The following is a 22409-nucleotide window of genomic DNA, read 5'->3' as shown; positions in this document are numbered from 1 at the left end:
TTTATGAAAAAATCGCTTGCATAATTAATTTTATAAATTAAACGGTTTGCTTTTAGAAAACCAAAAGTAGCCGTTGCACCTAAACTTTTCAAGCCGGATTTAATGATGAAATAATATTTTTCATATCTCTTCTAGTTTTCGAGATCTGAGTGTGACAGACGGACAGACGGACAGACGGACATTTTGCACAAACCTAATAGCGGCTTTTTCCCCTTACGGGGGCCGCTAAAAAAGTAGAAAAAAAGAGTGAGGGAGATATGATGCCAAAAAAAAAAATCAAGATAAATACTTTCACATGTACTAGATATACAACAATATGAAGAGATACTCGTTGGGCTAATGGTTACTTCAAAATCTAAACTTTTAAAGCATACAACAGTGAGCACACAAGAGTCCCTCCAGAAATATTTGTTTCACAATGAATTATGAACTTCAAGTAGACATAATAAAGTTATGGGGACAAATGAGTACAAATGTCAGACACACACAGTCAACAAGTATATGCTACATTATACAGAACATGTGCAGCACGTGTCTAACTTTTCTAGCATTAAACTATTAAAGTTGGCAGCAGTGTGTAATCACAGTAACTGGTAACTACCAGACTCATGAACTAGTTGACAGAAATAGAATTTGTTATTTAGTTTGTCAATGGCAATTGTCAATAAAGTATATGGCCTGCATCAGTCAAAACATTTTGATTCTACATTTCTACATCTCATCTGGTAGCCTTATTTTCAACTTCATCTTGCAGTCCAACGTAAACTTAATATATTTCATATTTGTTGTGTCTTTTATTTTTGCTTTCAATTTTTTTTCACAAATCCAAGATATTTTATTAACCTAATTTAAGTAAAAAAATTTTACAATTTAAGTCATAATAAAATTTGGTGGAAATTCTGTTTCATGATTGAAGAAGAGCCCCCAATCAACACTACAACTATTTCTAGTTTAGAACAATACAAGGATGATAGGAAGACAGACCTGATTTAGAAGTGGTGTGACTGCATCATCTCTCCTATCAAGTATAAGTAACACAGGTGGCACATCTGTCTTTCTGAATTCAAACAATGCTGCCTCTTTGTTTATAACTTGCTTTAAAATTAAAGACACATTTGTTAAAAACATTATTAAAACACTGCAAGAATTAAAAGCTCTATTCTATTATTATAAAACTATAATGCAAACTCAGACATACTCAATAACTATGTCATCAAAAACATACAACTGTTATAAACCTTAATTCATTATTTCTTTCTTCAAAAAATAAATTGTAGTCTGGTTTTTTATACTTACCCTTATGCTATCTGCAAGCCTTCGGGCCATTTCTGAAGAATTTTGAAAACGAATCATGGGGCACTTCTTCAAAGAAAGAAGCACAGAGGAAAGTCCTTGTATTGTACGAGACAATAAGGGAGGAAACCATGTCAAATTCTGCACACACAAAGAAACAGCACATTAGTTGTTTTTGGTTGTTGTTTTTTTAACAATTTGTAAGTCTAATATTTGAAACATTAGATAATATTTGAAACATTAGATCAAACGTTATTAATTAAAGTTTAGGTAAGCTAACCTGACAACAGCCAACTAAGTTCAGGGAAAACAGATGGGGATTCACTGCAATGTAATCTCCATAAAATTCCTGAAATAAGTATTTTTATTTTAATTCATTGTCTATTTATCACTTCACAATATATGACCGCTAATTTCATTTGTAGTAATTTATCAAATCACTCTGACTTTCATCTAGTAAAAAGGTTGTACACATTATTTATTCCACACCAATTCTCAGATCAAGTTGAAACTTTACAAAATTATTTATTGTTGCTGACAAAACATGAATCAATAAAAAAAAAAGTAATCAATTAGTCAATAAATTAGTGGTAATTAATTATTTAATTTGATATTGAAAAAAGGAAATAATTCATATAGAAATGGGAGGTTGGTTATAATTGTTGAATTGTTCCACTTGGATAAGGTTTGAATATTTTTTCAATGGTAAAAGTGTTTCAATATTTCAGACAAAAAAATTATTTGAACTAAAACATTGTTCAACATGGTCAATAAACAAATGTTTTCCATGGTATCACCAGAAAATGTTAATCATTTTAAAAATAAACCAATTAATTAAGTTTGATTACTATATGTTACGGGAAATAAATCTTACAGAATGAATATATATGGTTATAAATGTACAGTTATTTCCCTGAGAGAGCAAAAGTAAGAGTAAGGTCTCTCATGTAGGTTCCTGACATCCTGTTGGCAGACAAAACTTAGGGCTTGGAGTGGCTTGTCAGCGATCCAAACCCTAGACTGTCACTACCGCCCAAGGCAATCCCTATATAGAGGCGGTTTATAGTGGTTTTCTCCCCTAACTCAATATAAACTTTGTGTTTATAAAAAAGTATTTTTATATTCTATATTAAAACACTAGGAAGCCCCCCACCCCCACCCCTTCCATCAATAAGCATTACTAAAATCGTTTTAACAAAATTCTCTTTCTAAATAAAAGTCCAAAGGTTATTTACCTGTACTTCTCTGACAACTTCCTGGTCATCAGCTTCTGCTAAGACTTTTACATCTTGTTTACTAATGACATTGCTAAAATCTGACAGAAAAATAAATAAAAATTGTTCTTCTATTTAAATATAATATAATATATATATATATATATATTGTTATAAGGTGATGCAGATAGGGGCAGTCATATGTGTTTAATCACAGATAACACTGGGCAGCACCAGACTCATGCCATTCACATGAGATATGGTCCTGTTATCATCCAGAAAGAACGACCGATTTTATATAATTTTTAAGAAGGCCTTCAAGACTCTATAAAAAGAGTAAAGGCGTCATAATCAAGTCCCTTCACAAGTCACCCAGTTTATACTGCAGTTCAGTTATCCACAGAAAAGCATTTGTACAGTCATTGTACAGTATTGGCTTTGAATTTATTAGACATTAAACAGTTACTTCTTGATTCACACATCACAACAATCCACAAATCAATTTCCAATCCACATTAAGTTAGTCCAGTGTGAAGTCAGTCTTGAACAATTGAATCCAGTATGAGTCCAGGACGAGGCAAAGAGGCCAGTAGAGTTCCGTATTGGCTGTGAATTTATACAACATTAAAGAATTATCCTGAATGTTGTCAAGTTCTTGGTTGTGTCATATTGTGCAGTGTTTGAAAGAGATATCTATATACACATACATACATATATATATAAGGATATTATGACCTACATATAAAATAAAGTCCATATTTAGGCATCCGTAGTTCCTGAGCCAACAGATCAACATTTTCTTTGGTAGGACGTAAGAAGACAATGCAGTTTAAGTGTTTCATGGTCTCCCTGCCTGCTGTATCTATCCGCTCAAATAAATAAACTTCCTTCTGCAGTATTTCTGACTGTGCATACACCATGCTGACTATGCTAGTCTAAGAGAAACAAAAATACAAGTATAATACTAAGTTCACAAGCATTCCCCTAAATAAACTACAATTACACAACAAAACTTATATCCCAACACTAATGGATACAAATAAATGTTGTTCTTATGGCTATGTGGGACACTTGACACCTTTTTTTAAAATTTATTGATCAAATTACTCTAAACTTTATAAATATAATCCTATGAATAACCATTTTAAAAAAATGTGGTTAAAATTGTTTTCTTATAATGGTTGTCATGGCAATGGCCGCCATATTGGATTTTTGTTTATCGTTTTTAAATCGCTATGGCTCTAAAACTATTTACGCTATTGCCAAACAAAAATATACAATGTGTAAATCAATCATACCAGAACATTTTCTAGCATTTAGTTTCTAAATATAGTAACACCTTTTTTTTATATAATTTTTTTTCTAACCTTGCTATAGAAAAACATAATTTTTGTCATTTTTCAAATATTTTATTGCAATTAAGACAAAATATTAATTCAGACTTAGAAAATGTAAGCAAGAAGTTATTGTACGTGGTGTAAGTAATAAGCAGGACAAGTCTGATTGAATTCTATGCAGAATTAGTGAAGGGGTAGTAAAAATATGAATAAAAATAGTATTTTGAGAAAATCGAAAAAAAAATGAATCAAAATTGGACAAGAGACAGCTGTAAATACCTTACAAAAAAAATTATAAAAAAATAAGTAATTATTTGCCAATCATGAAAATTATATTTTTATGTCCAGAAATGGTTGGGCTATTTAAATTAGGTTAAAACTGAAAATCGAAATTTTTGACCTTTTTACCTAAATTTAGTGTCCCACATAGCCTTAACAACACAAATATTTGAACACAAATGTGTGCACATACAAAACATAGATATTTATATCATTCTTTTTAAAGACACAACAAAATGAACATATTATATTTTATAAAGTATCTAAAACATTAAAGTGCCAAAATATCCTGCTTCAAATCTGATGAATCTCAAAGCTCATGCACATTTGATGAGTGTCTAAATAAAAACATAGAACTAGATTATAATAATGGCTATTAGATGTCTTGAGTTTCAAAGATTAAGGATAAGTGGAGTGTTTCTCATGACTACACAAACCCAGCTGCAATCTGAATATTTTTCGGCATCTCATGCAGACAAAGTCATTTCCGTCTGCGATCTATTTAAGTTTTCTTTTCGTCTCTTGAGCCTGTCTTCAATTTATCAGTGCTTTTCTTTGGGTCTTAAGTGTGTGTCCCACAGCCTTTGTGAAAGCTCTCCAACTGTCTCTTTCAGGGGCCATCTTCTGCAAGCTATGCCTGTGAGGGCAAACTAGCTCCTGAGTTGATTTTTATAGCGCTTACATGGGGCACAGAGACATATATAAATGATAAATTTAATAATATTTTATTAACAAGCTAAGCATACAATCAACGTCCTGAAATTATTATAACAGTTATACATAAGTAAGAATCTAGATTTAGATATAGTCTAGATTCTAGAAAGCTCATTTAATACTTATTAATATCCAAATAAGTTTATTAAGTTTAGACAATAAAGATTAATAAAAGAAAGTAATAGATTTACCGTTTCCCTGTCCATCAACAGCACTTTCATGCCTCCTCCACATCCTTCTATCATCTTGCTAACATACTGCTTCACAGCTAGTATTACATTCATTTTAGACTGAACTGTGAATAGACCTACCTACAGAGAATACAATGTAGAAAGACTCTTATGATACTTTTTTATAGAAGCAAATAATAAATAATCATAATGTCTAAGAATATAAATTATATATATATATATATATATATATTTAAATAAAACTATTTTAGACTTGTTTATAAATAGAGATATAAATAAATACTTATACTACTAACTAATTATTAATAACCAATACATGTACAATTTTTTTTAGGTAATCATTCGACACTTGGGACCCGTTTGGAGAACAATACCATGTCGCAGTGCGCAGTCTATCCTTACGGTCACTGCGTCATATATATGGCTACTACCCGCAGGTAGCTCTGTCATCAGTACAACATAAAGTAATCTATCTCTTTTAATAGATCTAGATTTAGATTTTGAACCAATATTCTAGATCTAGTTCAAACAGTTAGGCAGCTTTAATTAAATCGTATGTAAATGGTGAACTGGGCGCATGATAATATAAATATATTTTAAAAAAAAAAGCATTATAATATACATTGGTTGAGAGAGTGCTGGAGAAGTATGACAGCAATTCATTAACATAGCACACTGATAGACAGAACAGTTGCCAACTTGTTGACCTTAAATGCTGGGGTCTCAACTGTTGTATGATTACCATTTTTTATACGAGACTATAAAAAATAAATTTATTTTATATATATATATATATTTATAACATTAGGCTTTTTATAGAACTAGATGACTATCATTAAATAGTATCACAATACTCAGTGTATCTATAGTATCAAATTATATAATAATCAATCAGTAGATCAAGTAGAATTTACATTTAGATTTCCATATAATCCTAGTCTAGATTCTAGATCTAACACTACTAGAATAAATAAATATCTAGATCTAATTGTATTCTATCTAGATTATATCTAGTTCTAGATAATCTAGATCTATGCTTTCAAAGTAGAATCTATTTAGTTAAACTAAGTCAAGTCTTAGTAGACTAAGATCTACTATCAGTCTTAGTATCTCAAGTATCTGTATATAGCAGTCATGCCCAAAATACGGCCTGCGGGCCAGATCCGGCCCGCAACGTGGTTCCATCCGGCCCGCCTAAACCTAGGCAAAAAGTGTAGCGTCGATGTTTTATAAGGCAACAGTTAAACAACATTTTGAAATAAATATGGGAATACCAAAAAGAGACAACAAAAAAAAAGGGTCGGTGTTAAAGCTAGCTACATTGTTGCATACATGTTAAATAGAGAAATGAAGTTTTTTTTCTGACACTAAACTTCAAATTTAAGTGCTAGAGCCATGGGTTTTTCCGAAAAATAGTTTCAGGTAAATTTTGTTTCTTTTGTATCTTTTCGGCCATCTGGCCCGGGACGCGAGGGTCGGAAATTAAAATGGCCCGCAGGTCAAAATAGGCTGGGCATCCCTGGTATATAGTATAGACTACTAATCTAAGAGTAATACTTTTCTTTGATATTAATTATTATTTCCCATGAACTAACGTTGTATCTAAGACTAGAAAGTAGATTACAAGATCTAGACTAGATAGTTACTTGGTAACTCTATTGTGTCTTAGCTGTTTATACTATAGTAGATTGAGTCTCTAGAACACTCTTAATTGATATACTTCTAGAATATTCTAGATTAAATTAAAGATCTAGCTTTTTAGATCTAGAACTACTAGTCTAGAGTCTAGTAATTAGTTACTACTATAATAATTAATTAATAGACTAGAATTAGATAATAATAATATCTATCTAGATTATTATAGATCTATACCCATTGACTCGATCTACTAACTATCTTATAATAAAATAACTATATTATAACTTTAACTTATATTCTAGATTAGACTGATTAGACTAATCATGATCTATGATTATCATTGATAATTATTAATGATTACAATTACAGTTAGATTTAATACAGATTGAAATTGACATTAAATGAATAATTGAGATTAAATTACTCTGATTAGTAAATAAAAAATCTAGACTAGATCTAAAATAGTAGATTCTAGTCTTCTTAAATCTCATCTTAGACTTATATGATACAGACATTACTTCAAAAAAGAAGATCATAGATGATTAACTTAAGTCCTACGCATCATGCATTTAGTCATGCATATTAACCAATTACCTAAATTCTGCCAAGTCACTGGTTTTCCTGGCTAGCTCAGGCAACCCATTTCATTTCCATGCTCTAACTCTAAACTCTAAGTCTAAGTCAGTCTAAGTCTAATACTTGTAAGTAATAGCGCTACGGAAGAAAGAGCATTTGTACAAATTTGTCCAAGCATATTTTTAAGCAATGGACCTCATTCACCAATCGTAAACAAACAACTTTATTTCTTCTATTCTATATAATTTACGATCTCATGTTTAATTCATGATGGTTGTCATGTGACAGTTTTTTTCATTGTATCAATAAGATCATGTGACTAAATGTTGTTTGTTTACGATTGGTGAATGAGGTCCATTAAGCATATACTCATGATATACTGGAGGAGGCTCTTATAGTTTGAACACCCCATCGGATTCTCCTTTCTAAACGGGTCGCTTTTTTTTGTTTGTAATTCATTTGTTTTTATGTTTGGAGCTAAAATCGACGATTCGGGACTGAGCATGTCCAATTTTAGATAAGTTCTGGTAATTTTGTTCCGTTTTTCCAAAGCAGATGGCAGTTATTTAGATTCTCGGTAACCATGTATGTTAAGCTGTTGTTTTAACCTCCCCCGGCAATTCATACCCATATAAGGGATGAAGGCTATATCATGAGCCTGTTTGATCATAGGCTGATGGGCATATCAAAATAAGCTTCCAAACATCTTTAGAAAGACATTCCAATCACATTTATACCGTTAGCTGTTAAATAAAATTAAAAAAGGGGGTGTCCAAACAAATAATAATGAATTCAGCTCATTCTCCTTTTTGAACACAGCAAAATCGTATTAAGAAATATTATTGGGATTAATAAATCTATGATTTTTTCAATGAATAAACATGACCTAGATAGAGATATCTAGAATATATAACTTATGAATGAAAGAAAAAGTGTGGGCTGCTAATTTGAAGCCAGAGACCATGCCCACTGCATGTGATCACGCAAGATAAGCTGGCGGTAAGGAGAGGTATAGGCTACACTCAGCGAGTAGTGTCACAAACTATCTATGGGAGGGAGGGGATGTTTAGGTGTCACAAAACGAACATCCAAATTATGAAAACAAGAAGAGGGTCCTTGGATGGGAGTTAAAAGAAAGACAGAGAGAAAATACAAGTAGCCTAGTAGAAAATATCATGTTTATTAAATTAAAATAATTAATTTATAGCTCTATAATCTATATAAATTTATTTCTGTCTGTTTCTACACATAGATTATATAGAAGGTATTTAATATATATATATATATATATATATAAAGAGAGAAATAGAGAGAGTATATGAGGAAATAGACTATAAATACATATTGCAAAATTGAATCTACTTCTTTTACTACAATCTAAATAATTTTTAAGTAACACCAATATAATTTATTAGCAATTACATAGTGGTGTTCAACACCGGTGCTCACTGTTCAACTAAAGGAGAAAGCCCAAAAACTGCGTTCAAAATAGGAGCATGAAGTGACCTAGTTTGTTTTAAAATAAAATCTTGACTATGGGCTATGGGTGGTAATACAAAGGAACACAGCTATTTTTATAGTCCTTTAGTTGCAGAATAAGAATCTGCTTTCAGTTTTTTTGTAAGTTAAACCGTCACCAAATAAAAAAATAAAATAAAAAATTGACCTAGTTCCCGAAAGTCGGTGTTCAGTTATAAGAATCTACCATATATACTATATATATAATAATATATATAGAACGAGGAATGTGCCTTTACCTTTATTTTTATCTTTGTGTCTTACTGAGTATTTTATTAAATTTTGTTTTTGTATTTGAAGATTATGTTTCAGTGTTTTATGTATAGATCTAGAATCTAGATCTAATTGCCAAGTAAGTTACTTTACTTTTTGAGTCTTTTAAAACTTCTGAATCTATCCTGAAGTGAAGCCAGTGAAGGCTTTCTTACACTTTCTAATTCTTTCTTACTTTCTAAATTTTGTGATTTTAGTAAATGTGAATATTCGTTTGTTATGAATCTCACTGCTCTATTTTGTGTCTGTTTCTTAGTCAATCTATAGAGTCTAGTATTTCTCAATAGTATATCGTATATGATAAGTAGATCTAATTACCCAATAATAGTCCAATGTTATTATCACTAAGAATAAGAAAACGGAAGTTTTTCTTAGGAAAAAAATGAAAGAAGATTTTTCTGTTAAAAAGTTTAGGAAAGTAGTTTTACGAGATTTTTTTTAATGTCGTAATTTTTTTTTTTTTTACCTAGAATCCAGAACATTATTATACATGGATTATGATGGATTAGACTCTAGACTACATCTTTAGACGCGGGTGTATATCTAAATGATATTTAGACCAACTTTGAGATGTAGATATAGGCTCCATAGATTCTACAATCTAGATATGGACTCTAGATCTAGATCTATTATAATCTATAATAGTTACGACATACGATGTCCTATTTATTATTCACTGATAGATCTACAACTTCCGTTTTCAGTATTTGTTTATCTTTTTTTCGCCTTTCGCAAACTTGACTCAGCTGAAAGTATTTAATCTAGAATAGATCTAGATCTAGATCAACATTTATTAGATCTAGATCTACATAGACTATTCAACTAGTCTAGATTTACTGGCGGAACTAGGTCTAGATCTACAGAATCTAGATCTTATTATCGAACAATGCCTACAGAGAAAAAATGTGTTGTTGTAACAGGTGAATAATTTTCAAATTAATATATAATAGATCTAGAATTATAGATCTATATTAGATCTAAATTACTTAAATTACTAATTTAAGTAATTTTTAGTAATTACTATTCAATCTATTGTTCTCTTTAAGGGACTTTATTCTCACTCTGTAGGCTGTAGACTGTAGTGTAGTGTATTATAATTAATTAAATATTATTATATAATAATAATATTTATAATAATTATATATTTAGAGTTAGATCTTGATTCTAGACTAGTGACTAGAATAGATCTAGATTCTAATCTAGAATAGTAGACTATATAATGGTAATTCTGCAGGAATTCAAGGGGCATAATCCACTACAAGACGGAACGGCAGTCAGAATGCAACTTAATTCTAAGTGGAAACCAGGAACAGTAGTTTCGAAGCATTCTAAGCCTAGATCATATAATGTCAAAAGTGGAAATAAGGTCTACAGAAGAAACAGAAAACACATCAGAAAGTCTTCTGAGAAAGCAAACAGATTTGACAACAATTATGACTTTCCAGATGACATCTCAGAACAACCAGAACCACTAGATCTAGAGAGTCCAAGATTACAAACTACACTAGATTTTGAGCCGCCACTACACACTGCTTCTTCTAACACCTCTAGACCAAATGAACCTTATGTAACACGCTCAGGCAGAGTAGTTAACAAGTTAACAACGGATAGACAGCATAGAATCCAAGGCAGAAGACGAGTTACAAAGAGAATTTCCTGAAATGCTGAAAACAACTGGAACACTGCCAGGAGAATACAAGATTCAGTTACAGGAAAATGCTAAAGGAGTTATTCATCCACCACGTCGCTTAGCAGCATCTCTACGCAATAAAGTTGAAGAAAAACTTAAAGAAATGCAAGCTGATGGATTTATTACTGCCGTACATGAACCTACTGAATGGGTTAGCTCCATGGTTGTTTCGTTCAGGAATGACAAAGTTAGAATATGTATTGATCCAAAAGATCTCAATAAAGCAATCAGAAGGGAACATCACCCGATGAAAACTATTGAAGATGTGATCACTAATATTCCAGATTCGAAGATATTCTCAGTTCTCGATGCCAAGTCAGGGTTTATGCAAATAAAGCTTGAAAGAGAATCTTCATTTCTCACAACTTTCAACACACCTCTGGGAAGATATAGATGGTTACGATTACCTTTTGGTATCAAATCAGCGCCAGAAATTTACCAAAGAATTATGGATGAAATGCTTCAAGGAATTGAAGGAGCATATGTCATCATAGACGACATTCTAGTAGCTGGTAGAGATGTTGAGCATCATGATCACATTTTGAAACAAGTCATGCAAAGAGCAACGAAGTACAATCTAAAGCTGAACTATGACAAGTGCAAGATAAGGCAAAACAGAGTACCTTATATGGGCCATATCTTGTCAGAGAAAGGTTTAGAACCAGATCCAGCAAAGATAAAGGCAATTATTGACATGCCAGCTCCTCAAGACAAAGATGGAATCAGAAGATTTCTAGGTTTAATTCAGTACCTAGCAAAATTTATTCCTTATCTAAGTCAAGCAGATGCTCCAATACGAAAGCTTCTAAAAGATGATATAGAATTTCAATGGAATCATGAACAAAACAAGAGTTTCAAAGAATTGAAACATCTTTGTACAAACCCTCCAGTTTTAGCATATTATGATGTCAACAAGAACGTAGAGATAGAATGTGATGCAAGTAAAGATGGACTGGGAGCAGTATTACTCCAGGAAGGTCGTATAATTGCATACGCATCAAGAGCTCTCACAGATATAGAAACAAGATATGCTCAAATTGAGAAGGAAATGCTCTCAATTGTGTATAGTACAAGCAAATTTCACTGCTACATATTTGGTAAAGAAGTAACAGTTTATAATGATCACAAACCTCTGGAGCAAATCTTCAAGAAACCTCTATTGTCAGCACCAATGAGAATACAGAAGATGCTAATAAGACTGCAGTGGTATGATCTGAAAGTCTGTTACAGAAAAGGCAAGGAAATGTTTATCTCCGATACACTTTCTCGTGCACATCTACCAAATACTGATACACAGACATGTGAATTTACAGATGATTCAGTGCATATGATCTCTGTAAGTGATTCGAAATACAATGAAATTAAAGACTGTACAAGCAAGGAACTTTCAATGCTTCTGGAAGTAATTATGACTGGTTGGCCAGACACAAGAAGCGAGACTCCAATTGAAGTCAGGCCGTATTGGGATTCAAGAGACCAGTTATCAACTTCGGATGGTATTATATACAAAGGTCTGAGAATAGTCATGCCACCAAGCTTACGTAAATACATGCTAAATCTGATTCACAAGTCTCACTTAGGAATAGTCAAGTGTAAGCAGAGAGCCAGAGAAGTCATGTATTGGCCAGGCATGAATGCAGACATTGAAGTGACAGTTAGGGATTGTAGCAGGTGTGCTGAACAACAGAATCAAAATGTGTCAGAACCGCTAATACCTACCAAGACACCAGATCTCAAGGTGGTGAAGAAACACTTTGACTCCGAGAAACAGTCTGAGAAACATTGTTATGATAAGAGGAAAGGAGTTAAGAGTCATAATCCACTACAAAACGGAACGGCAGTCAGAATGCAACTTAATTCTGAGTGGAAACCAGGAACAGTAGTTTCGAAGCATTCTAAGCCTAGATCGTATAATGTCAAAAGTGGAAATAAGGTCTACAGAAGAAACAGAATACACATCAGAAAGTCTTCTGAGAAAGCAAACAGATTTGACAATATTTATGACTTTCCAGATGACATCTCAGAACAACCAGAACCACTAAATCTAGAGAGTCCAAGATTACAAACTACACTAGATTTTGAGCCGCCACTACACACTGCTTCTTCTAACACCTCTAGACCAAATGAACCTTATGTAACACGCTCAGGCAGAATAGTTAACAAACCCAAGAGACTTGATTTGTGATGAACTGATTAGACTTTTTAGTTGACTAGTTTGTTAGTTATTCTGATAAATAGATTTTCTAAATTAAAGAAGAGAGATGTAACATAATAGTAATATATGTACATTTGCACACTAGCGCGTCAGTGCAACACCGCTTGTGTTTACGTAATAAATGGAGTTCCTAATATGTCTTCCCTCTTAAACACTAGTTTGTTATTTGTGTAATACAAATATTCTACAGGCAGCCATCTTTGTTATTGTTTAGACTGTAATCTTGTATCTTGGGTTTTCTCTCCGACGTTGGGTTTTTGTTTGTTTTTATTTTTGAAGCTAAATAATATGCTAGATCTAGCTATACCGGTAGCATCTAGTCCTAATAAGTCTATTAATTAGACTCATAATCTAACTGATAGAACTAGACTAATTACTATATTAATATGACAAGGTGCTTAAAGGCAATAAAGGTCAATTAATTTTTGGTAATAAACTGTGCTGATATTTATTGTAGGCCTAGTTAAATTTAGATTCTCTATATCAGAATAATTCAGAATAGATATACTATGATATAGACAATATTTAACAATTAAAAAGAAGACAGAACAATAAGAAACGTATTGTATTAACACCCAAGTCAAAATTAAAAGAAAAAATAGTATTGCTTTGAAAACACAGAAGTAATGTTAATTCTTGGTATTTTTTAAGACACTATCTTGGGATTTCGTTGGAACATAAACAATAACAAAATAGTAACAAAGATGGCTGCCCCTTGAATTCCTGCAGAATTACCTATATAATATATATATATATTATATATAATAATAAAATAAATTTAAATTAATTTTGAAATCTAGATCTATTCTAGATCTATTTTAGTATTAAAGTTTTAGGCATTTCAGATAATATAAGTTGAATAATAAGTCTAAGATAACACCTTTTTTTTTAGTAAATTAAGTTTAGATTTAAAATGTGAAGCAATTGAAAGAATACATATTTCTGTTTTATTTAATTTATATTATTATAGGATTTGGTCCATTCAAAGGCCACACAGTTAATTCCAGTTGGGTCTCAGTACAAGAACTCTATAAGATTGGGCTCGGATTGGATCATATAGAGCTCATCATTTTTGAAATTCCAGTTATATATGATTATGTTAAACAAATTATTCCTGAATTGTGGACAAAATATAACCCTGTGGTAAGCTAAAAAGTGTTAATGTTTAAATATATATAATAGTTACAGCTATTTTTTCATCTCTTGTAAGATGACATCAACTTTTCATGACCATTGTCTTTCATTTAATGATTTATTTTACATCTAAAAAAAATATTTGTGAGTGGTAACATTTCAAATAATAGTTTTTGAAGAGTAAAGAGATTACTAAGGCAGATATTTTGAAAGCATGAAACAAATAAGTCTTTGTGGCCTATCTTGTTCTTCTCAAAATAAATCCCAAATCAAACCATTGTTCTTCACAGCTGATGGTTCATGTTGGTGTCTCTGGAGTGGCTACTGAAATAACCCTGGAACAGAGAGCCCACAATGATGGCTACACTAGGGATGATGTCCAAGGCTTGTTTCCACTGACGCAGAAGTGTGTTGATGACTGCTGTGAGAACATCATTGTCTCCAGCATTGACATGAATTTAGTTTGCGAAGCAGTCAATAACAATAACCTCCGAGTGACATCTGTCGTGTCTCAAGACCCTGGCAGGTAATCAGATACATTATTTTTATTGCTATGCAGTAGTTGTTGAAGGAAATGATGATTGGTAATTATTTTATAATTTAAGCTTTTCAGTACTAGAATGAGTTAGCCAGCTCAAACTATAAAATTTGATTAGACATTGTCTTTCTTTAAGGCTGTATGCCACAAGTACCATAATAGGTCCACCAATATAATTAGTTTCATTAAAAAAGGTTTTATTTTTTATTTACATTTTTAGACCCATTACTAATCTAACCATTTATTGATTCAGCCTTTACATATCTTTCCATTTTGGCAAAGCTAGTTGGTATTTATTTGTTAGTCTTTGTGAAGAACTTTATTGTGCGCCCTGCTTTAAAGGAAGGGGGGAGGGTAGATGTGTATTGTAAAGTATGTAAATGTAAAGTGCCTAGGCTGACTATTTTAGAGTAATTTAGTATGAACAAAGTATATACTGTTGTAACTCTAGGTTAGGCACTCAACGAATAGGCGTGCAACTCAACACAGTTTAACAGGAAATAATAGTTGTGTTTATTCACTAGGGTAAACACATAACATGATGATTCATCCTTCAGCTTCCTCAGAGTCTCACTCCTTTGCTACTTAACCTGAATGTGGACCAACGACAGCCTTCCCCGCTTCGCTCCAGGTCCCTACTACTACCAAAAGCTGGCTTCTTCTTAGTTTCCCAAACATTCAGACTCTTCACAATTCCTGATGCACTGTTATTCTCTCCGTTCTAGTCTCTTCCTGTTTACGTTCACTAGTGTGCTAGTGCGCACCTCAAGCACTGGTGCAAGGCAGGGTTACAACAATACTAACAAATCAACAATGAAGTAAGAAAGTCATAGGATTTATTTTCAACAGAGACTACTATTATATTTCACATTCATTATGGATAATAAAACAAATAAATGCACCAAGTACTACTGACAACACCTGAGTGTTTACACAAGTGATAGAAAACTGAGTAAAGCATAAGCTGTCAAGAGGCTCAGACAATCCCCTGTGAGCTGTGCAGATACAAAACATAACATAAATATATCTCCTTCATACACTACTCCTGACCAGGACCAGATCAGCAACTCCAACTAACTACTGGTCTAACACACATTAACCTCCACTGAATAAAATAATTGTGTTAAAACACAATTTACAACTCATAACAAATAAATAAACAAACATACACGCACTCTCACATCTTATACACCCCAGCTCCTGACAGTCTTCCCTTAAATAAAATAAAAAATAAAAGCTGAAGGAAAGAATGGACTTTATTTTTCTTTTTTTTTTTTAAATCAATTTTCTTGAAGTGATTAATTATAGACATTTAAAAAAAAAGGAAAAAAAAAGGTTAACTAATTATTCAAATCAAAGCAAAAAACCTCACTTGATAAAAGTTATATTTTTATTTTATGTGACGTTTTGGCACATGCTGTTCTGGTGCGAGATATTCTGACTATAATTTAAGAAACACATAGATCTTTTATAATAAAGTTTATTTTACTAAACAAGATTATTGTATGTATAGTATGAATTCAACCCCCATCCAGCAGAATTGTTTTTTGATAAAGGTTTTGATTGTGTCATGAATATATGCAGTCATATTCCTACCTGAGACCATGGTAATGGCATGCTACCCTCTCCCCCCTAAATTATTAGCGAGTTCTGTCATCCATTGATTTCTATTTCCAAAAGACATTTTTTAAAAAGTATTGAAATTAATGAAATGTCTATAAAAGCTAAGAAACTTTTAAAAGATAAATTTGAATTGATAAAATTATTTTGGGTAAGGGGGATTTGGGTGACAGATTTTCTCTTGGCACAGATAAAGGCGAACAACTGAAGACAATATAGAACTTAGTTTAAATATATGGCTTGATATATTATAAATTAATTAAATTAAATAAATAATTTTTTTGTGTGTAAAGGAAAAATTGCATCGAATCTCCTGATGAAGATTGGGATTTTAAATTTCGGGATCTTTGGGCGCCACACTGCTCTAATGGGTACCTGACATTAATTGGGAAAACTATAAGCGGTTGGTCATTTGTAAAATGTTTTGCTGGCTACATAACACCCTCGTTAATCATGGGCTACAGAAACAGATTACCTTTATATCATCTGCCCTATAGATCGCAAAGTCTCAAAGGGGAATTTTACTTACTTACTTACTCTAAAATTTAATGAAATTCCATCCAGTGAAAATAGAGTTTAAAGGTCAAAAAAATTAGTTCTTGATTCACTCTCTCTGCTGACTCTGTTTGATTAGTTTAATTACTTTTTGGCTGTCTTCATATCTGTTTAGAAATAATTGTTGGATTTGAAAGACAGTCACTTATGAAATGTTTAAACATTGAAAGTTATAATTCTCAAAAGTGTTAGTGGTAATTAAAATATCAATTTAAGAGCAAAAATTAATTAATGGATGTTTGTTGTATTTTAATCCACAGATATTTATGTGATTTTACATATTTTCAATCACTACATATTAACAAAAATTGCACTGCCTTCATCCATGTGCCACCTCTGGACAAATACCCTGCTGTGGAGCTAGCTAAAGGATTACAGGCTGCAATACAAGCCATGTTGAAACAGTTGGGTCTTTAACATAAATCTAGGTTTATTATTTATTCTCCTCATATAAAGTAATCTAAATTAAAATAATTTATAAGTAAACAAATTTTAAACTTATGACCTGCAACTTTTTGTTTTAATCAGACATTCATCACGTTTCATGCTTTTAATTGTTATATTAACAGAAAATGATAATGTTGTATTGTTTTAAGTTGACAATTATGTTAGCTCATTGAAATTAATGAATTTAGAAATAAAATATCATGTTTCATTTGACTATATTTTTTAGCCAATGAAAGAATTAATCATTAAACTTTAATACTTTCTTAAGGCAGGTAAATGAAATAATATTTGAAAAAATATTTCTTTTACAGGGAAAATATTCTAGTCATGTAAACTTTTTTATTCTTCTTAATTTATTGATTGATAACATATAATCCTTAAGTGTTGTTGTTGTTTTCTTGGGTGGGGAGGGGGGGGGGTGATTTGTTAGAAATTAAAAAAAAAAAAGTACCTGTGAGATATTTTGAAGGAGCTCAGTTGTCTTTCTTTAATTTGTGCTTATATTTTAAAATGAGGTCTAGGTGATTTGATTAAACTTTGTACATAAAGTTGTTGACCCCACTTAAAATTATAAGGGAAAACTTGCTAATAAACAGAGTTGCATTTAAATGGACATATTTTAAATTGGGTTCTACATTCCCTTCTGTTTTTTTTTTTCTAATGCATTTCACAGAACTATTTGAAGTACCTGTATAGTATTTTTTTTTTAGTGCCGCTGTCTTTGGTCTTGGTCAATGATATATAGGTCTTGAATTTGATTTAAAATAAAGTAGATCTATATTTTCACTTATAAATATGGCAGACTTTCTGTTGTTTCTGGCTATAATTCAAAAACAGAAATGGAAAAGTGGTTTGAGTGCTGGGACAAGTCCTAAAAAGCCTGTGGAGTCTGGGAGCGCATGAGGCGCCCTGACCGCACTTCCCCGTGGTGGAGGCTGTCCAGGTCTGAGCAAGCTATCATAGCACAGTGCAGGACAGGCCCCTGTCCTGTTGGCTCATATTTCTCACAGCTATGGCCAAATTTCAATTAACAGTGCCCCCGCTGCGGGGAAGAAGAGGAAACCGTGCCTCATATTCTGTTTGACTGCCCCAGACTTGCTGATCTCCGCCTCGACAGGTCTGGGAAACCAAAAATTCTCGACCTGTATGGTGACATATAGGCACTACGCAAGACAGCAGGGTTTCTGTCCAGGGCTTTTGCAAGAGAGGATTTAAGCCTCTCAAGCCCTCACTCAAATGGAGTTTGATGATGTTGTTTACCTGTTCAGTTCTAAACCGATGCTGTGATGTTCAAGAACATTATTTGTTCACCTTGTGAATTGAACTGTTCATTTTAGAACAAGTACATTACCCATTGCAGTGTTTTTAGTGTTGACTATACAGATGTATTACAATCTTCAAGTTTTTTTTTTATTTTTTATAAATAAAATACCTAGAATATTGAAATAAGACTCATGGGTGGAAAAAGTTTTAAAACAAAAAGGTTGTTAAAAATATATAGTAAATATGTCAGCAGTCCAGTCTTTAAACTTTGCTTGTATTGAGAAACTCTGTAATGATGTGTGTCACCATAGGGTGACTGGTCACTTCATCCCCGGTCATTTCATCCCCTGGTCAGTTCATCGCCCGGTCATTTCATCCCCTGATATTTTCATCATCTGATCATTTTATCTAACAGTGTTTGTTATTCTCTTAGCCAGTGTTGCATATTTCTTCCTTGGGCATTCTTCAGTGCCGGTGCTAGCCTGTAAAACTGATGCCTTGTGCAACTGACTATCCTTTCGTAAACCATCTAGAAATGTCCACATAGTTGGATGGTGGCATGAAAATAGAGATTGGAGGGCATGATGCCAACCCTCCACAGTAGGATAACAGTTCCGGCATCCAATCGTGTTGTGGCATGGATTCGGCGAGTAATTCATAGGAATCACTAATATGTTCTTCACGAACATTGGCCAAAGCCGAAAGACATGAAATATCGATAGAATTAAAGTTCTATAACACAATTTGTAACTTTAATGTTTAAAAGGAAGTCCGCCTTTATTAGAAAAAAATAAAACCTTATTTCAAGGCTTAAAATGACTCGCCCATTTTCAAGAAAGAGCGATTGAAAAATAAAATAAAGTGAAACATGGTCGTACTTTCACCACAGCTTGGCCTTTGATGATAAGTTATCAGCGGCACGGTCATAATTATTGTAATCGCACTTCTATCTCTCAAAAAATTTCCACTACTTGCACCACACCTTGGCATTTGATGATAAGTTATCAGCAGCATGGTCATAATTATTCTAATCGCACTTCTATCTCTCAAAACATTTCCACTACTTGCACCACACCTTGGCCTTTGATTAGTTATCAGCCGCATGGTCATAATTATTCTAATCGCACTTCTATCTCTCAAAAGATTTCCACTACTTGCACTACACCATGGCCTTTGATGATAAGTTATCAGCGGCACAGTCATAATTATTCTAATCGCACTTCTATCTCTCAAAAGATTCCCACTACTTGCACCACACCTTGGCCTTTGATCATTACGCTATAGTTAAGTACACATCCAGATTTACCATATAATATTAGATTTCTCATTAAGAATACAAAGTGGAAGAGGAAACACCATAAACGCATTAGTAATATGTCATAAAATGTAAAAAAGAAAGCATTCTACATAATCATATTTATATATAAAATATTTAATTAGGGATGAAATGACTGGGGGATGAAGTGACCAGGGGATGAAGTGATCCCCACCATAGACATTTTGCTCATTTACAAGATGTAAGAAATAATATTGAGTGGTTTTTAGAAACATTTCTTTGAGGCTGGAAAGAAAATGATCAACTAAGTTCAAGCCACCTTGGGATTTCTGTTTCCCAGAAACTTTGTCCTGTCCCATTTTATTTCTTGATATATTATCAATGGTTATTGTATACACAAATATGTTTAGAATCAGCATAATATGATGTAATACTTTTTTAAAACTCTTTTGTGTGACAGGCTATATTGTCTTCTGGAGTGACCTCTGTGTAGCTAAACTCATTTGGAGCAAATATTTTTAAGAATAAATATTGAAATAGTGTCACAATAATTTTTCAACTCTCAAACTTGTGTGGTGTACATTTATTTAGAGGGGTTTAAAAAAACAAGTTTTCTTTGCTATCAATCAAACTCTCATTTGAATTGTTCACTGTGTTCATTAGAGGAGTGGTTTTCAAAGTTTTTATTTTTGAGATCCTTTTAACATTTGTTTTATGTCAAGAACCTGGACGATCACTAAACATTGTACCATTTTTGGTTTAAAATATTGTTTTATTTAATATAAACCACCAGGACCACATACTACTGGTTGAGACTATATCCACATACCACTGGTTGGATGCTCTGGTCTGTTAACCTTGTGATATTCTGCAGTTCTTATCAATAAAGTTGTAAGCTTTTAAAGATAGATATTTCTGAATGAAGATAAGATCCAATAGTAGGCCTATCCTATGACACTTTGTCTCATTGAGCCACACTAGATGATTGGTTTATCTTTCTCAAATGGGCTTTACTAGGGTCATCTCACTTTAAGGTCAAATTTGGTCTTTAGCTTGTTGACACACCAAGATATACAATACTCTAGAGCACTATCTAACTTGATGTATTTACTTAGAATATTGGAGTTATGACATACTCATGTATTTGTATAAGGGAGAAAATCGTTGACATTTTTGTTTTATCATAAGCTTATTAATAAATGTGGCCTACAAAAATAAATGTATGTACTAAATCTTTTTGAATGCTAAAATAATACAATATCACCCAATGTCTCTGCTGTAACTTTCTGTAAAGATCAAAACATCATTTTATTTGAATTTGATTACATCACATCACATTGGCCATTTCTCTTTATTATTTATGTTTTCATTGTTTCATTAGATCCATTTGTTTAGTTGTTAATGAAATTGTATTTTTTTTTATTTCAGAAATCTATTTACTTCATTACCTGTATTTGCCTGTTTCAAATATTTTCACTTGATTGTACAAACAGATTTTAAATGTTCTTCAAATTTGAAATAATTTGTCACAGGAGTCTCCTCTTGCTTCACTGTTGATGTGTATCCCATGAAATCCAATCAGTTGTTGGTGGTGACTGAGAGGTTTAGCTGAAGGCAAAAACTAATACATGGGAAAAGGGGGGCTTTTTGTGGTTGGTTGGTTTTGTGATTTGATTTCCTTCACCATCATCTCCCGTTTGTTATTCAGGATGTTCTAGGGCTTGGAACTATTCAATACTTCCCTTTTAGAAACATTTATCCATTTATATAAAGGAATATTTATAGACTAAGACAATCAATATTGTTTCTAAAAATTAATTCCAAATCTATATATAAGCACCAAAAAAATCTTTGTGGGAGTTCCTAAAGTTATATAGCAGACAGTAGTTTCTATTAACTTTTTACAAGGGTGTTATCAGGTCAGCACAATGCAAGTATGTAACCTATATTTTAAATGACAAAGTAGATCTGGCTAGAACTGGACTGAAATATTTGCCAGATGTCACATTGAGGTATTTGAGCCAAACTGGCTACGTTTCAGCCCCTATGTTCTAATAACAACTGTACGCAGGTAGAAATATTGAAACCCATTTGACCACACTGAGTTATACATTATATACATCATTTGTTTACAAGATGAGTCGTATAATGGTAAAAACTTAAGTGCCAAGCATAAAGATCCTTGACAATGTTAGCCTTATATTTATATAGTCCTATTCCCTTACCCAGCTGCAGAAGTATATCTTGTAGTCTATGTCATATGTTTGTGCATATAAGTATTATGTATTCTAAGTCATATGTTTAAGCATTTAAGTTTTATGTAGTCTAAATCATATATTTGTGCATACAAGTTTTATGCTGTTTTTTTTTTTTTTCATATCAATAAGATTTACTTATACTATCTATTTGACCTTGATGTTGAGATTATGTTTTGTCTAAAATCTTGGTCTTGAGATTATGTCTGTCTGAAATTTTTGTCTTGAGATTGTCTAAAATCTTGATGATGTTGAGATTACTTTTCAATCTTGGTTAAAAAAAACTATGATAAAAACCTTTACAATAAAGGTGTTTGTATTGCAGACTGTGTATGCTTTAACTTTCATTGTAAATAAAATTGAATTATTTAAAACTCCATTCA

At 32.4% G+C, this 22409-nt stretch overlaps 2 protein-coding genes across 7 annotated transcripts in view; one reads left to right on the top strand and one right to left on the bottom strand.

Moving 5' to 3' along the window:
• The window catches only part of LOC106073103 (vacuolar protein sorting-associated protein 45-like), a 22157-nt gene extending 12520 nt beyond the window's left edge, over positions 1–9637 (bottom strand). Inside the window, exons 1-7 of one of the 5 annotated variants that reach the window (XM_056024418.1) lie at positions 9500–9637; positions 5029–5148; positions 3247–3442; positions 2529–2608; positions 1574–1642; positions 1297–1434; positions 985–1095 (exon numbers count right to left, since the gene is read on the bottom strand). In XM_056024418.1, coding sequence (XP_055880393.1) covers positions 985–1095; positions 1297–1434; positions 1574–1642; positions 2529–2608; positions 3247–3442; positions 5029–5121 — 687 coding nt within the window. In that variant the 5' untranslated portion in view covers positions 5122–5148; positions 9500–9637. Of the gene's footprint in view, positions 1–984; positions 1096–1296; positions 1435–1573; positions 1643–2528; positions 2609–3246; positions 3443–5028; positions 5149–7260; positions 7364–8999; positions 9189–9351; positions 9466–9499 lie in introns of those variants that run through there. The other 4 variants (XM_056024427.1, XM_056024448.1, XM_056024433.1 and 1 more) reach the window with 4 other exon arrangements.
• On the top strand, positions 9537–22409 carry LOC106073102 (pyroglutamyl-peptidase 1-like). 2 transcript variants are annotated; one of them, XM_056024458.1, is made up of 5 exons: positions 9537–9953; positions 13909–14081; positions 14363–14598; positions 17046–17189; positions 21200–22409. In XM_056024458.1, exons 1-5 carry the CDS (start codon positions 9920–9922, stop codon positions 21291–21293), a joined length of 681 nt encoding a protein of 226 aa, XP_055880433.1. In that variant the 5' UTR covers positions 9537–9919; the 3' UTR covers positions 21294–22409. The 2 variants fall into 2 exon arrangements, with proteins under 2 accessions (XP_055880433.1, XP_013089033.1); XM_013233579.2 differs by having other exon boundaries at positions 9539–9953; positions 17046–17213.

This window comes from Biomphalaria glabrata, chromosome 1 (genome assembly GCF_947242115.1).
Source record: "Biomphalaria glabrata chromosome 1, xgBioGlab47.1, whole genome shotgun sequence".
NCBI classification, from domain to species: Eukaryota; Metazoa; Mollusca; class Gastropoda; family Planorbidae; genus Biomphalaria; species Biomphalaria glabrata.
This window is presented reverse-complemented; position numbering and strand designations above follow the sequence as displayed.

What these genes read in the sequence shown, in the direction of transcription:
- LOC106073102 (XM_056024458.1), top strand. Translation starts at nt 9,920, where the DNA reads ATGCCTACAGAGAAAAAATGTGTTGTTGTAACAG. An exon ending in AAAATGTGTTGTTGTAACAG is followed by an intron (nt 9,954 to 13,908) that starts GTGAATAATTTT and finishes ATATTATTATAG; the next exon opens with GATTTGGTCCATTCAAAGGC. An exon ending in ATACAAGCCATGTTGAAACA is followed by an intron (nt 17,190 to 21,199) that starts GTTGGGTCTTTA and finishes TTTTTATTTCAG; the next exon opens with AAATCTATTTACTTCATTAC.